The 16916-nt window shown below is 44.2% G+C and overlaps 1 protein-coding gene and 1 long non-coding RNA gene across 11 annotated transcripts in view; one reads left to right on the top strand and one right to left on the bottom strand.

Moving 5' to 3' along the window:
- The window catches only part of LOC121659976, a 94171-nt gene that overhangs the window by 33458 nt on the left and 43797 nt on the right, over positions 1-16916 (top strand). The gene's annotated exons all lie outside the window — the stretch shown is intronic.
- Positions 1-16916, bottom strand: part of PAX2 (paired box 2) — a 103151-nt gene that overhangs the window by 23877 nt on the left and 62358 nt on the right. For all 10 annotated transcript variants that reach the window (XM_042018776.1, XM_042018775.1, XM_042018774.1 and 7 more), the window contains exons 6-7: positions 9139-9314; positions 7173-7299 (exon numbers count right to left, since the gene is read on the bottom strand). In XM_042018776.1, coding sequence (XP_041874710.1) covers positions 7173-7299; positions 9139-9314 — 303 coding nt within the window. The remainder of the gene's footprint in view (positions 1-7172; positions 7300-9138; positions 9315-16916) is intronic.

Below are 16916 nucleotides of genomic sequence, written 5' to 3' on the forward strand. Positions count from 1 at the left end.
TTCAGTGGAGTTTATCCTGTCCCCTTTCTTGAGTCCCAACCCATTGGATTTGGCAAATTCTGCCTGTCTTGAAATGTAATGTGCTTATTCCTTTTTGGTTTGGGACTTGAATGTTACCTCTTAAACAAGATGCTTTTGAAATATGTACTGGGCAATGCAATTAGAACCTGTTAGTTTTTCATGCAGTCCTCATCATAGGTAACTCCAAGGTTTCATCATAATGGTATTTTACTGATCACAAGATAGGATAGATCTTCCTTGGTAACCCACAGCAGTCCTAAACTTAAAAAGATGGGACAAAGATTACTCCAAGCTCTCTAGTTCTCTGAAAGACTGCAGTGGGCAATTTTGGTTGTACAAGAAGTGAAGAGAAATTCTGATTAATTCCAGTCCAGCTGATGGACATCAAAAGTTATTAATGTCTGCTTAACTCAGGTATAAAGCACAGTCTTCGCTACACTGGGCAAATATCTACATCATAAGAATTTTTATCAAAGTTGTACTTCTTGGATCCTTCATTTAACCTCAGAAGAAAAGGCAAAACTTGAATTTCTGGAAAGACAATACAATACAATTATTTTCTTTTAAAAAGTCCCCTTTTGTCCAGCACCACAGAGTGTGGCAGCCTGCAATGCTGTCCTCTTGCTGAAGAAAATTGGACTGGGAATGCCAATTCACTGCCATTGTCATTATATAACATTATTGTCACTCACTGCTATTGTTCACTTAAATACTAATTTAAGGAAAGCAAAGATATTATTTCTTTTGGGTCCATCCATTTCTGTGTTCTTTGGTTGAATATGCCTTTAAAGCCCACCAGCTGCTTTCTTCAGCATCATAATGTTCACTGACAGTTACTGTCAGTGAAAATTCCACTGAATGAATATAAATAGTTTAAGTGATTCCTTCCCCTCCACCTCCCGTTCCTGTCTGTTCCAGGGATCATTCATCTGACCATCTATCACTCTCAGCCATTTGGTCCCAGAGAAGAATAGTAACACCTTTTGCTTTTACAAATTCCTTGACTAGATAAGAAGATACTATCTCTTCTTAAGGAGGGGAAACAGTTGATTAAACTTGGAGGTCCTGTGGACATCTGCTTTCGCCAGTTCCTCATCTTAAATATGAGAGGCTTGCTCACAGAAAATATGACCTTCATTTTAGTAAGGCAGGATAGTAAGAGCCTTGTAGCAGTCGTATGAATGATTATCATATTCCATTCTCATGGCATTGGAGCATCCAGAGGTGTGCCTAAGAGGCTGCTTGACTGCTGGTGACTGCAGCCATGCTGCTGTGCTGCTGAGCGGGGTCAGCATCTGTGGGATCTGCCATCACCAAAGCCAACTTGGGCCCCCACAGCAGTTTGCTAAAGAGGTTTTCTTAAGTCAGCTTAGTCAAGCCCTGGCCAGGGCCATTGCTCACTGGTATCAGAGGCTAAATTAGACTGGAGTAAGACAGGAATTTTTCACCAGTACAAACAAGGAAAAGGGGAAGGAAATGCTTCCGCTCTCACCGTAGCATTATAAGTACAACTGAATGTAATGGTCAGTTTTAGTCATGATTTAAAAGAGCAAGCTGGATCAACTTGTTTTACATTTCCACTGTGAGGCTGTTTTCTACATGCTTGAATTTTATGGGACGTAACAAATATTTTGACAAATACAAAATTTACCCTAAACATAGTTATTTCGGTTTTTGCTAAGTAGATGAACTGCATCATGTGCACATTTATTTAAGCAATTATGTTGTTTAATATAATTTGTCTTCACATATTATTACATGGGAAAATAGTGAACAATGAGTCCATATTACTATTTTATTAGATTATTAACTTTTTACTTGTTATCTGTGTCAAGTTATATTTGGATGGAAATTAGACTTAAATTAGACACAGTATTTGTAATTATTCATGCTAATTAAATAAAATGACCATAAGTTCCCTGACTTCCTAAATATATTAGAACAGAAAAAGCAAGCTTTTCTAATCAGGTTTTGCCTTAAAAAATTATTTATTAAATGGAGGAAAGGATAGATATAAGGAGGAAGTTGGACTGATTTAAGAACCCTATTTTAAAACTTATAGATTTCATCCTTTCATACCAACTCTAATTCACTTAATTTGAGGAAAACAAATGTTCCTGCTTTTTCAAATCCTAGTTTGTTTCTTCATTTTAAATGACCAGGTTATTGAACTGAACAAAATTTTCTTTGGTTCACTCACTAATTTTAAATGAAGGAAATAGTATCTTTACACCTGGCAGGAGGCTAAAGTTCTCAAAGGATGGTTTTGCATTTCAGAAAAATTTTGGATCCAAGTGTCTAGCCACTTATTTCTCCATGATTAGCATCACAGCTTTCTTGAAAACTTTCATAGAAATCAGATGCTGTTTGAGTACTACGTTTTTTATGTCTTTCAGGTATAGCAAGTATCCTTTTTAGTCAGTAATTCCAACTTTTTTTGCATACATTCATGTATGAATTTAAAAAATAAACTGAAAAAAATCTGATCCCATGTCAGAGAGGGGAGGTCTAAAGGAAAGTGAAATCCATGAACTTTTTCCTTTTGTGGTGCCTTTGTTTGATACACCATGAGTTGTCATCAGGATTTCTCAGCCTGGATGATATTTGTTGCTTTAGGGAAAAAAAATATTTCCCAGAGAGAAGGAAACATTTTCCATATAGTACATGGTAGGTGTTTTGGTGTGGGTGGTGATGACTTTAAAAGTTCTATATTCCTGTTAATAGGTGCTAACTGTAGCAGAGAAGCACTCATAAACCTCCTCACAGGAAGAGAAGGGGACACATACTCCCACTTCAGTCACTGTAGAAGTTCCTGGAGCGATGGGGTTTTTTTCATCTTGTCTTTTACCTTTACTTTTTCTTTGTACATCTCACGGATTGTAGTGGGCTCACAAACAAGGTCTATTTAGTTAAAACTTCTGGGATTCAAGTAAAGGAAATTTTTCTTCACCTTTCCTGTAAATTTATGACCCATCCAGTAGGTAAACCCTCCCCTTTAGTAGTTAACAAGCAAGTTTCAAGCCATACACGAAAGTTCCATCGTGCTGTAGTACTGCCTTTCTGTTGGGTAACTCCTGGGCTAGATAATTGAGTTGGAAAGGGCTCTGTTCCCAAACGATTAATCAAAGTCCCCAGAACCTGCTTTGAAGACATCTCACTTCTTTGCATGACTATTCCAGAAGCTGGGACTTCTGGTAGTGCTTAAAGACAGATCTTAACCTTTGTTCTCTTCTTGATTCAAGGCTTCTGTGAACATCCTTGTGCTTTTAAAGTACTCCTATTGCTAGTGCCAAAATCTTGAGGTTCTTCTCCACTCCCCTCTTGGCTGTTGAGTACCTACCTAGCTATTGAGTACCTTCCAAACTCAAAGATCCATGGAAACGAGTGAATAAAGGAAAGCTATTGAGGTTTTCTGTGTTTACCTAGTCCTGTGGAGATTTATGCTCATCTGCTTTGACTGTTTGCCTTCAAGAGACATAATTGAAGTAGAACAACTCTGAACAACAAAATTCTTGGAACAGTGTTCAACTGCATGTACTTGCTTTATCATGGTATGTTCAAGCTTGGATCTTTGCTTCTAGGAATTCTGACCAAAGATACTGTCCAAGAAACTGAGAGGGATCTACACCAATCCAGCTATGAGAGCCATGCAACATCAAGGCAAGATGTAGCTGGTCTGCTGGCCTGTGTGTGCAGAAAGACATGAGGTGGTGTTCTCAAGTAACTCTTAAGAGCTTTCTCTTTCTGAATTGTCACAAGGAAGTTGAAAATTTCTGCATTGTCTGTTCCATATGCAGGACAGCAGAGTATGATTCCTAGCCTAGGGTCCAGCTAGTCCCTAAGTGTCAACTCATTCATGGAAATTCCTTGCATGTACTTAATAGGGAGAAATAAGGATGACCTGTCTGCTCCACAGCAAAAAAATGCTGTAGGAGACATGTTAGTAGAATAATTGTCTGAAGGGGAGTGTTTGATATCGGCAGTACTAGGTAAGGCTGGGCTGTACATAGCTGTGGTGCTAAGCTGTGTCTTTGAATAGATGCCCAGGACTTTGGGGAAGACCTTCTGGCACGTTGAAGTGGTGGCTGCTTGTTTTGCAGCATTTTCAGCTCTTCAGTTCCAAGAAGCCCCCAGACAAGTCCCCAGATAAAGGGATTTCAGTAACACTGTTCCTTAATGATCTCACTACATTTCAGAATCTTAGGTAGCTACATATTGTTGAGGTTTTGATGGCTTTTGGAGGGGTGTGTTCTCAGAATGGTGTGAACTGAAAGAGCTTGCTGAGGACAGTTAGTCATGAGCCTGAGAGAAGGACTTTCTCTTAAGTCTTCAGAAAGGACAGAATCTAGTGTCATACAGCTTTGGTTTGGAAAGACCTAGCGATATTTTCTTCTGTCTGGGAAGACTAACCTGGGGAGACTTGCTTGTAGGCTGAAGCTCTAAATCTTACATTGTGAAGTGACTGCACACAGAATTTGTACCCTGAATGCGTAGATTTGTTTCACATTTGTTTCAGGTATCACCTGGATTCACAGACTGCCCTGGGACAAAAGTAAGAGGCATTCTGAGGATGACACCATAGCAGCAAAAGAGGCAGCCAGCAATTCAATACTCACTATTACTCCAATATCCCTTCCTGGGAGCAGGATCTGGGTGATACCAAAGAAATCTGCATGCCTCTTCCTTAATTTCCTAGCTGGGGTAGATCAGGAGGCAGCACTGAGTTCCTCACCTCTCTGGTCCTTCCTGAAAGCATTGCCCAGCCCCATAGCAAACATATCATGAATCATTCATCTTTAATAGATTATGCAAATTGAGAACATCAGATCAATGAAGATCAATACCTGCAACCATTTAATTGCCAGCAAAAACATTTTAAGAATGAGCATTATCTGAAGTCTTTTCTTGGGTAATGGCACCATTAATCCAAACATTGGATCCTGGCCTAAGTGTAGAGGAAAAATTCTCCGCCCCTCTTCCCTTGATGCCTTTCAGGGTGTTGAGGGGCTTTTTCTTCCCCTTTTCATTTCCAGTTTCTGAGTTTCTCCATCATTACAACCAGTGAACAGCTCCCAGTGCTAATAGTTCTGCTTTTGTTACTCTGCACTGATTGAAATGTCGCATACAGATTGAGATGTTAGTGCTAAGTTGCCACCTGGGAATGTCAAGCTGGGTCTGAAATGAACTTTTCTCACTCTTGGATCCAGATGGATCAGATGGGGATGTTCTCAAGCTGAGCTGGGAGTGTGGCAGGGAACAGAGTAGGGGTGGCACAGGTTGGGGGGGACATGAAGAAAATTTTTTGTCTTGGCCTATAGTCTCTTTTGTGAGACCAAATCTGTCTCCTGCTGCGCCCTTGTGAGAGTCATGTCCAAGGCCTGTGTAGTGTCCCAGCCTTCAGGAAGCCTGCTCTCACATTAACAGGCTGGAATGCACCATCTTCACTTCGGCAAAAGGACTAAAAAGAATTATTTTCATGGTCCTTTTGAATCTTAAACTCTGACTGTAGACATGTCACCTTTGCATTCAGCTGTGGGGATTCGCCTTGCTCTCCTACTGGCTTTGCTCCCCAAAGACAAGAAGATATTTCCTGTAAGAGATGTGGATCTGCTGAACAGTAGATGAACACCAGCTGAGTTTTGCAAATACAAAGAAAAGTAAAACACTTTTGCCACAGCTAGGCCGCTTTTTTTTTTTCTGGTTGGCTAAGAAACTGCATGGCTACAAGGATTCTGACTCAAGCCTGATAGCTGTAAAAGCCATGAAAAAGGTCTGGGGATGTCATGCTTTCTAGACACTTCCTGAATAATGCAGTTCATCTCCCATGTTCTCCAAAAGATTTTGCAGACCTCACACTGGATATTCTCTGTGTTTAACTGTTACTAATCCTGCCTGGTCCCAAAGTTCTTGGTAGCCAAAAGTTGCATGCAACAATATGCTCTTGGTCAGTGTTTGCTGAACAAGCAATGATTGCCTGCCTCAGCCATGAGCTGCTTTGACATTGGGGGCTATTAGCTGGGGCTTCTGCAAGAGAAAAATGAGATACAAACTCCAGTGCTCTTGATTCTGTGCCATCAGAGGACTGTTTTGGTCAAGGGACAAGAAGCTTCTTCCCTTGCTGACAGGACTGAGACCTCTTTGTCTTGAGTTGTTTCTCAACTTCTGCCGTGAGGTTTCTAGAGGGGCTAGAGAAGTTGTCAAGAAAGGGGAATATACCAAACAGGGGCAAGTCACTTGAGCCTTGCAGCCTCTTTAGCTACCCAGGAGGAGATGTTCAAGTCTATGGTAGCTGTGTGAGCAGACACAGATGGCAACTAAAGCCTTGAGAAGAAGGGCCGTGGCATCAGAATACTTCCTTACGGCTCTAGACACACACAGGGCCGGCAGTCTAACACCAGTATCAGGACAGTGTGGGAGTGACCTGTGGCGCCAGGCCAAGCTGTGCCACTCAGGTTCTGCACGTGCCACCAGCAAAAAGGAAGTTTCAGTGATGCATCTGCACAGAGATTGCCTTCTATTTCTCTGCATCCAGATTTGTCTGCTGTCATGTGCTTGCTCACAGTTTCTACTCTCTCAGACATATCTGAGTTTATATGTGCCCACACATGAGGAAAGGCTGCGAACAAATTTTTTTGCCAGCTTTCATTAGAGACTCATGGGCTTAAGCAGGAGGGAGTTTAGCATTCACAGTTCAGCAGATCTTGGTATTTAATTTGCAAATGCCCCTTCCAAATGCCAGGGCTGAATAAAACTTAAATTATTATTTCTCCAAAAGAAAACCAAGTGGAGATAATGGGTAAGCTATGACCCTGTTGTTCTCAGATACAAAGGAAAAAAATCACAGTGCGTATTTGGACATATTTGTCCTCCACCAGCATCCAACCCTAAGCCCCATCTGGGCACACAAGTTCGTGATTCACGTCTGGGTTTGCCTGTCTTTGAGTCACAGCTGGACACATCTAAGTGTACCCAAAACTGCCAACACTCTGAATTTCAAACTTCTTTTGAGCTCTTATGTTCTCCACAGTCTTTCTGTCTCTGTCCTTGTTTGCCACAGAGGGGTATCTTGCATTAGCAGAAAAAGCAGAAGCTAATGGTGATGAGGGAAATAAATAAAAAGCTTGGTTTTGCTGTTTGGTCAGGCAGCTTACCGGTCACCACAGGGTACGTCTGGGGTCCTGACACATTTGTCCCCAGGTCTGGGTTAGCAGAGGTGGATAGACTTGATTTGACTTCATCGAGACCAGGGGTCAGAGCTGGGAGGGAGTACTCATTACCCTGGGGAAGAGAGGAGAAAGACAGCTCGCTATTGATGCGATGGGAGAAAGGGAAGGGTGTACAGATGGGGGGGAGGAAGAGTAGAGATGCAAACCCCTGCACAGATGGAAGAGGAGGAGGAGGAGGAAATGGAGAAGATGAAGTGACAAGAGGGTTGAGGAGGATGAGGGCAGGGCATCCTGGGATGAACTGTCCCACCCGCCTGCTTGATGCTGTGAAGGGGAAGAGGGGTGAGGAATCTGGCCTGTTATCTGTGGTATGGCTGAGCCTTCGTTCAGTGCTGTGGGGATGGGGATGGCTGGCTGTGTCTGCCCAGGGGAAAAGAAAGGGGAAATCCACATCCCCTCCTCTTGGCTGAGTGGAGATGGGAGGTGTTTGCCCTGATGACAAGGACAGCTGGGGCATAGGACTACAATGACATGACTAGGACAGGTGGGCTGTAGGAAGCAGCCAGTGTTATCCCACTGTCGCCAGGGTCTCTGCCTGGGTCGCTTGCCTCCCCTCCACTGTTACCTCTGTCCTAGCTTTTTAGAAACAAAGCCTCATCCGCTGCCTCTGTCACTCTGTGCATTGGGGTATGAAATTGGGGAGGGGGGAGCCACATGGCTAACAGAAGGGTGGGAGGGGGAGAGCCATTGAATCTGAAAGGGTGTCCTGTCCGAAAGGCTCTGGTAATTGCCTTTTTATTGTGGCAGCCTCCAGACCAGACGCGGGAGCTGGAGAAACCAGGAAGGCTACAAAACAGCAGGAAAAGTTGCTCTGATTAATATTACGTTAAATTAAAACTGATTTTCTGCTCTTTCTCCTCCGTTTTTTTCCATGCACTTCCCCAACCCCCTCCCCACATCTTCCCCTCCTCCAGCAGGCTCCACGCATGCTGCCCCCTCCCCGCCCCTGTCCCTGCTTGGCTAGGACTGCCTAGTCATTTCCAATTCCTTCTTGTATTGATCTTCCTGTAGAAATCAGTTTTGTAATTAGCTGCAAATTAGGCCTTCTACTGGGGGTGAGCCTGCCCCCTGATTTATCACCAGAGTAATTCGCTGTGATCGGAGAGAAATTAAAATGAACTCAATTAGGCTTTGGATTTGCTTTATGGGCCCTGCTCAGAGTTTCAGGGGGAAAAATGACTGTGCTGGTGCTTAATAGTCTAATGAAAGTAAATAAAGGTTATTCATTGTAATAAACCCAGGGACTCTGGGATGAAGGGAGTCCACAGCCAGCCTCTCCTTCTCTTCCTTTGTTGGTTTATGGCTTGGGGCGGTTTAAAAAGACTTTTGATTTTCATTTTATTAAGACAAACAGCTTTTGGGATAAAAGGCCGGGAGAGCGGGGGAGTAAAGAAAAGGTGGGCAGAACTGCAGAAGTGTGGAAAACTATGTTGGAGATGGGAGTCAAGTCTCAGCCTTGGGCCATGAAGGAAAATGATCCATTAAAACCAAACCCTGTGGCTCGCTGGTCACCAGTGGGATCTCAGTGTGCAGGAGTTTCTGTGCAGTGCTGCATGCCAGTGAACATGCATGAGGGTGGAGGCATGTTCATGGCAAGAACAGGCTTGCATACAGACAGGTGTGCGTGCAGAGGGAAAAGATGTCATGGGGACAGAGGAGAGCACAGTGTGCATGTATACAGCCAGTTCACGAGAGGAGGTAAAGCCTGTGTATGCACGAGTATCAGCACAGTGATATAGTTACAACCAGACAGAGCTGCAAAAGGTACGTGCACTAACAGGTCAGTGTCAGAACAAGGGGTGGAGAGGGGGAGAGGGATTTTGGTGAGGGAATCTCCCTGCCATCATCCTCTCAGTGCCTGTGGGTTCCCATTACCAGGCCAAGCCCTCACCTGCTCAGATTTGATGTGCTCTGATGTTTGAAAGACGTCAGGGTAAGAAGGACGCTCAAAAACTCGATCTAAAGCTTCCAGCTGCTGCTGGGTGAAAGTGTCGCCACGAAGGTGCTTCCGCAAACTGTCCACGCTGCTCTGGGAATCTCCATTGGGAACTGAGCCCTCGGATACATCTGCAGGGCACAGACAGAGAAAACAGGGAGTTAGCACCACCCTGGCTTGAATTGGTAATGGATGCAGGACAAGGACAGAGTGAGAAAGAATGAGGCTCTCTGCCTCCACCCAGGTAGCTGTGCCACTCCTGAGGGAAGAGGAGGCTGCAGGGATCCAAGAGGAGCCCCCTCCTCTCTGATGGAGTGGCCAGGCTGCTCCAGTGGGTTCTGTGGGACTCTCCTGCCCAGGATGAGTGAGGCTGTGGAGAATAGTGCTTAGCTCAGAGATGAGTTTCGGTTCCGCTGATTTTCAGTGTTAAAAATTGCCAAATCTCCACTGCTGAGCATAAAATGGGAGCAAAGCAAAGCGATTAGCATCGCTAGAAGACCACTGGAGAGGCAGTTCACAGAGAAACAAGAGTGCTGAGGATGGGCTGTACTGGAGACGACTGAGGAAGCCTGCAATGGGAAAAAGTCTCTCTTACAGCTTGGAGGGGAGCCAGTCTCTGTTGTAGCTCCCCAGTCCCATGAGCAGCTATCACTCTTATAATTTCCTTCTCATCTGATCATGTCCTAGATGAGTCTTTCATCCCCCTTAGATAACAGGAAAATCTGGTTTCTGACTCCATGTTTCACCACAGACCAATCTCTCCCTGTGGGGCAGCTGTCCCATCCAAAAAATATTGGTTTCTGTCCCATTCACCTATGTGTAGCTTGTGATTTATCATGACCTGTTATAAATTATCTGTTATAAAACTCCCTCCAAAATGAGATGAATCTTTGTCTCTGCCAGTCTCCCTTCTTATCTAAAATGAATTATTGTGTTACAAAACCTAGTCCTGCTCAGTGGGAATCTACCTTTCTGGTATTCCTTTGCTCTTACTAGGAATATAGCTGCCTTCTGGTAGAAGCTTCCCTGTAAGTGCATCTCTGTCCCTACAACAGCCCTCTGACACAGTCCAATTTCACAGCAGTGTCTCCTGCCATGTTTCAGGGCGTCTCTATTTCTGTTGTGCCATCCCACATCTCTTATAGCCCACTCATCCCCTCTGCTGTGAGTCTGTTATAAATGCCCTGCCCCATCCAAAGTGAATCTTTTCCTGTGATAAACCATCTGATCACCTATATGGGTTTGGTTTGGGTTTTTTTCCCCTGTTATCTCCCAACTCAGATGAGGTGCATTTTTCTCTGTTATAACCCCTTTTTATCTCCAGTGAGTCTCCTGCTATTAGCATCTGTCACATCCAAGGTGAGTCTGTCTGTTATAACCTCCTGTCCCAGCTGAAGTGAATCTTCCTCTGTCATAATCCCTCATCTCATCTGAGGCAAATCTGCTCATTATAATCTCCTCCAACTGTGCTGAGTATCTTTCTGCTGTCACATCTCAGCCTAACTTTGGTTAGGTTATATATAGGTTATATATATATATAGATTAGGCCTGGTTATAATTCCCTGCATCATCCATGCTGATATACCTCCATACTCTCCATCCCTACCTGAATCCCTACCTACTGGGCTTCATCAGACACAAGTCTGACTGCCCTATCACCCTGACTAACCTAAGATCAGGTTCTTCCTCTTGTGCTGCAATTATCTTCCTGGTTTTTCACTAATATGCCTCATACTTAAGCCTTTCTCAGTGGTCTCTAGTCTGTGAATCTCAGAAACCTGCTGTCTGTCAAGAAATTGCTCGAGGGTTCTGTATAGGCCTTTTCCTTCCTCCATGCAATCACGAGGTGCTCATGGACACATGATGCTCCCAGGAGCCTGGAGTGACATTCACTGTGCAGCATCCAGAGCAATGGCACTCTGCTGCTTCCTCTTCTAGCTCACGGATGGTGCCAAGATGGTATTTTCCTGGCACAGTTAATGCCCAACTGGTGCCTGAGAGTTACAACTGAGCCTGCTGCCTTCTGGCTATGAGATATATCCGTTTATAGGTGATTATACGATATGATATAATCAATAGTACATTATATACAGTAGCGTAGTACAGTACCACTCACAAGACCATAGAAAATATTACATATTGATTTGTCCCTGCCAGCAGCCTTCCCTCGAGCAGCCTCTTCTCTCTTTCTTTTCCACCCCAAGTCAGAGTAAGGCTGTTTACTGGCACTGATCCCTGGAGTTTTCTCCTCTCCCCAGGCTTATTTGCACAAGAGAAAGTTATCAATTTCTTGAAATCTGAAGTTCATTACAGATTTGACTAAGAAAACAAAGCAAAGATCAGGCTTGGTGGACTGCACACTGTGTGGGTCACTACAGTTTTCATGTTTTAGATGGACTGGGCTGTTTCTTCAGGGGGTGGCTTTCTGGAGGACTAAGAGAATTCTGGTCTTCCCTGCAGAAAGCTGGCACAGAACTCCTGGGTCCAGACTCAGAAAAAAATGTTTCTGTATCAGCCTCAACCTGTCTGCAGCCTGTGAAGCTGTTTGCCTTTGAGGATTTTTCCGCATGTGTCAGTCAGTGTGCATGATTGTACACACCATGATGCTAATACACATGGGTATTATTGCAGTAGATAATTATTCTGGTATTCTTTAGATTCTGCATCACAGTACATGCCTGACCAGGCATTTGTCTCTGGTTGCTGGTTTTGACTATATCTGATTTTCAAGGATGGCAGCCCTATACTCTGCATGGTGTTTGTTGTGAGTGGACAGGTATACAGTAAAACTTTCACTGATTGTCATTAAATCAGATTTTACCCTTAGTGAATTGCCCTGGGTGGTTACACAGATTTGTGCACACATGCACATGTATTTGCAATTCTGTCTGCCTTCAGAGCCCTGAGCACATGTGTCTTCCATGTGTGCACAGGCCATGCCTTTGTGTGAAGAAGCTGAAATCACAGCTTTCTTGAGTCGCTGTAAGAGTCTCTTTTCCTTCATTTATTCAGGGGCCCTTCAGATCTTGACAAATCTGTCACTCTAAATTTGCGAGAGATTATGGTGCTCTCTGCCTAGCACAGAGAGAGGTGATATATGAAATCTGCTGCCCCTATTGATTGCCTGATCTGGTGGCAGAGGGCTGGCGAAATGAACTTGAAATGAACATCATGCCTCAACTCATTGTGCGTATAATACACTACTTAATCCCACATTTTTGAGCCGCTATGGAATTCAATTGATCAATCATGTCCCTCTGATAGTACTGTTTTAGGGGTTATTGCTGCTCTGCTCACTGACCTTTCTATTTATTTATTTATTTGTGTCAGTGTGTGTGCGTGTGCATGAGCACACGTAAGCGTGTATGTATATTTGGGAAACTCAGGACCAGCTGATGAGTGAGGATCTCTATAGTCTATGGGAAATGAAAGATAAGGATGAAAGAAAGAAAAGGGTAAAGAATGGGGTTAAAGAAGAAATAAGAATGATCAAAGCGAGCAAATGAATAGAGAGGGGTGGAAAAGTTGTAAGGAGAAAGACAGTGCTTTAGTTTAGGTGGAAATTCCTGAGGGGGAGAGGGAGGAAGGAAGGGGTGGGCCACTCTGCCCTGGCCTAGGCTTTAAAATTTACAAAAGCAAAGAAACTTTTGACAGAGGCCTGTAGGGTACCTTGAGGTGGATCTTGTCTAAACAGCTTGCAGTAGTATTGGGCTTAATAATGATAGGACGCATGAATCCCAAATTTCACAGAGCAATTATATGAATTGTGCATATATATTTTACTTATGAGGCAGAGAAGGTTTCACAGAGGTGTTCCTGAATGACAGATTCGTATGTCTTGTGTTGCTAACATTGAGGCATTCACAGTCACAGATCATTTTATTTTCTTCAAAACCAAATGATTGTAAATCCCCTGTGTTTGTTTTCTGGTGTCAAAACCTATAGAGGATGTGTTTTCATTTTTTTCCTGAAACTGCAAGGGCCAGACACTTATATCTGGTTTTAGATCAAAGTTGCAATTCTCATCTGAGTGTATGACTGTGAGCTGGACCATGAGGAGAAGCTTCAAATAGTGTAATACACAAAGTATGAGAGCTGACAGCCACATGGATATAGCAAAGGTCGCAGAAAAGACCAGAGAGGACTTTGGGGAAGAGACATGGTCCATCAAAGGGCTGTGGGTGCTAGTGAAGAAGGGGCTTATGGGGAAAATTTGAATTGGGAAAGACTAGCAGATCCCATGAGGAATGGCGCTGTGGTGGGCAACAGTCACTTCAATTGATGAACAACAGTGCTAGGAGTAAAAGCTTAAGGGACAGAGATTTGCCAAGAAAGCAGATATTGGAAGGGGTGCTATTCAAAGGGGTAAAGTGAGGCTTCAACTGCAGGATGAGTCTGGGGCTGCCACCTAGGTAACTGTACCAATAGGAAGCACCACCACCTTTCCCAGTTCCCTTTTAGTGGCAAGAGAAACCTCTTTTAAATCATGAGAATCTTAACAAACAGCTTGAGAGGTGAACCACGGCCTCAGTCACTGTGTCCCTCACAAAAGAGCACAATTGCTGTCAGTGTGATCAGGCCTTGCACATGTGACAGGAAATCTCTCATCTCCTGAGGGGCAGCTGAGGGAGTACACACAGCAAATATTCAGTGTAAACCCTCAACACAAGATATAGAAATGCTCCACGGGTGTCAGAGAAGTATCCTGACAGATAACAAAGAAATGCTGTGCCAAAGAACATCAGAACAACCTTAACTGCATCTGACACAGGGAATATGTCCATTAAATGATTCCAAAACAAAGAGACATTCCCAGGTCTGGAAGCCACAAAGACACCATAATGGACAAATAGCACAGAGCAGCATAATACAGTTACTTCCCTGGCTACAAGTGACAGACAGAACTCTTGCTCAGGGTGGGACAGGACCATCTCAACAAATGACTCAGAAGTATTGCTGACATAGGGAGACCTTTGTGGCACAGAAACATGTAGGAAGGTCATGAGAAGCTGTGCAGCTGCCACACAAATATGGAGATACTGCTCTTTTTTGGGGAAGGGGCTGTTACCATCCCCATGACATGTCTGCCTGCAGCGTCGTGGGGCCCTGATCTCAGCTGGGGCCTAGCGGCTCTACCAATAAAAATCACAGTCATAATAAAAACGAGTGTGACTGGCATGAGAACTGCCAGCCAGGTGACACAGCAGAACCCATCTAATTATCAAAGTCTCTGAGAGAAGCACAACTCTCTGATGCAGTGGTGCTGAGCCGGCTGCTGCAATGCTGTCCCTCTGCACCAGCAAGGCAGCCCTGTCCTCTCTTGCAGCCTGCCTGCACCATCCCTGCTGGGGTGCTTAACTCAGAGCATGCCTCTCCCACTCTCCGAGCATTTGTGGCTACATGTGCTTCCCCTTCCCAAGTCACACTTTTGTGTTAAGACTGCTCTTTCTCTTTTTCCGATTTCCCTTCTCTTTTTTCCCCCTCTGATGTGTTCCTGTGTCCCCATGCAGCCTGGGCCTGTCAGACAGCTTTCCTGGCCGTCCCGGGGGGCCTTTCCCCACACTGCCAGTTGTTGCAGTTTCAAACTCAATTGTTCTCCTCGGTACTGAGGCAAATGGAGTCATTAATTACCTTCTATCGGCTGGGCCGAGTTCAGAACGCGATCGATAGCCAGTGCTTGTCATTCACGGCAGCCAGCCCTGTGCAGACCCTCGTGTTGCATTCAGTGTGGGTCTGCAAAGGACCCCAGCACTATCAGACCTGTGCTTCAAACCCTGGTCTCAAGCTCCCACTGGGAATAACAGACCTCCCGCATCTGTGTCTGAACTGACCCCCAACCAAGAGAAAGATCAAGGACAAAGACCTTCTCCTGAGGTAGTGGATCACACATTTTCAGATGGCCAGAAGTGTCTGGTACTCATGTCCTGGTCGACACAAGCTGATCCAGTCTAGCTGTCACAATGTTTCTAGAGACACTGCATCCTCAATAATTATTAAATTAATACCGTACTCCCCCCAGTAAGGACAAGTGCAAGGAGTGGCAGCTCTAACCCGGTGATCTTTTCACCTGTGTAACTTTCTTGCCCTACTCAGTAGGATTTGGAAAAGGAAGGCTGTAAATTTTGGGTTACACTTCCTTCCATGAGAATTTTTGCGGTCTTTTAGACAGTGTGAAAGAAGATGTCATCTCTAGATGGGTCAGTTCTGAGTTGCAGCATGTAGTAGCGTTGCAAGAATTTTGAGTGCTTTGATTGTGATAACTGAACTGGTGTGGAGAAAGATGAACCTCAAATTCAGGTGGGAAGGATCCTAAGTGAGTGCAGACTAGAGATGATGGAGCACGGAAGGGGCTGGCAAGGTTCAGGAATGCATAGAGAAGGAATGTTATCAGGGATCTATGCTGCGATGGTGAAAGAAGATACAGTACAAGTTCAGGTTATGTGCAGTATCCTGCAGAAATAGGGATAGTAGGAGATAAATACTGGAAGATTATCACCTCAAGGAAGTGCATCAGCCTTCATGAACTCCACAGTTGTTCAGATTCCTGTGCCCATTTGCCTCAAGGGAATCCACAAGCCTGAATTTCAGTATGCTAATTGATAGTACTGTGCTGGTCCATGTGTCTCTGTAATTTAAGTGTGTCAGCAACACATAGACGGTGTGTATTCCTTACTTAGAGCAGAAAGGCTCAGAAACAAAGGGATTTTACATTTTGAAATGAGAGTATAGCTCACATGAGGAATTGGTGAGTAAGGAAGGCTGCTCATGCAGGGAAGTGAGTGTGCCTGACTGAGGAAGAGTGAGATGTGTGCTGGTGCCTGACAGCAGTGCTTTTAAGACAGGAGTTTTGTATGACTGAGTACCCTAGATGGAGCAGGGATAGGCAGTGCAGCTCCAATACAGGGCTTACATGAGCAAAAATGGTAGTGCTCAATGAGAATGTAAATGTAATGAATTGTGTGTGCAAATGTAGTAATTGTGCAAATTGTGTGTGTAATGAAGTATGTGCTCAGATCTGTCTTGGATTATCATGGGAGCATGCAAAATGCATTTAAGGAAGTGAGTGTGTATATGCATATGAAAATCATATGTATTTACTACTGTATCTAAGTGTATGATTGCAAATTTGGACAAGAGCATCTGGGAAACTAAGTCTGTGTTGGATAGTAATAATAAGCACATCCAGCCTTACTGAAAATGGCTGCAAAAGTCTTTCCAGGTGTTAGGATGCAAGCAGCTGTCTCAGGGGTGTATACAACATGCACTACAGCATGTGTGGGTGTGCAGGTGAGGGGTGTTAGCCTAGGTAGTAGTTTCCTAGGTCCAGTATCTCTTACTAGTGCTATTAGGTTTAACTGTTAGACAAATAGAAATGCAGCTGGCTCCAGGATCCAGTACACTGGCTTTGTTTATGTTGACAGAGTAGTAATCGGCACTCTCACACAGTGAGCCAGATCCTCTGGTCAGTGTAAATCTGTAAGCCTCTTGCATTCAGTGGTTATACTGATTTACACATCCTAAAAGTAATCAGATGGGTTATCCTGATTTATGCTGTTGTGGAGTCCACAACATTTCCTTTAGTGCAGTGCCCTCGGGGACAGCTGCTGCTGCTGCTGCTGCTGCTGCTGCAGGGAAGCAGGGCTCCAGAAGCTATGCTTTCCCTCTGCCAGAGAAGACTATGTTCTTAGCATCATTGGCATGACTTAGCTCTCTTCTCTCATCTTCCTAAGCAT

This window comes from Corvus kubaryi, unplaced genomic scaffold, assembly GCF_017639235.1.
Source record: "Corvus kubaryi isolate FWS band 111438036 unplaced genomic scaffold, C.kubaryi_AGA036_p1.0 138, whole genome shotgun sequence".
Taxonomy (NCBI): domain Eukaryota; kingdom Metazoa; phylum Chordata; class Aves; order Passeriformes; family Corvidae; genus Corvus; species Corvus kubaryi.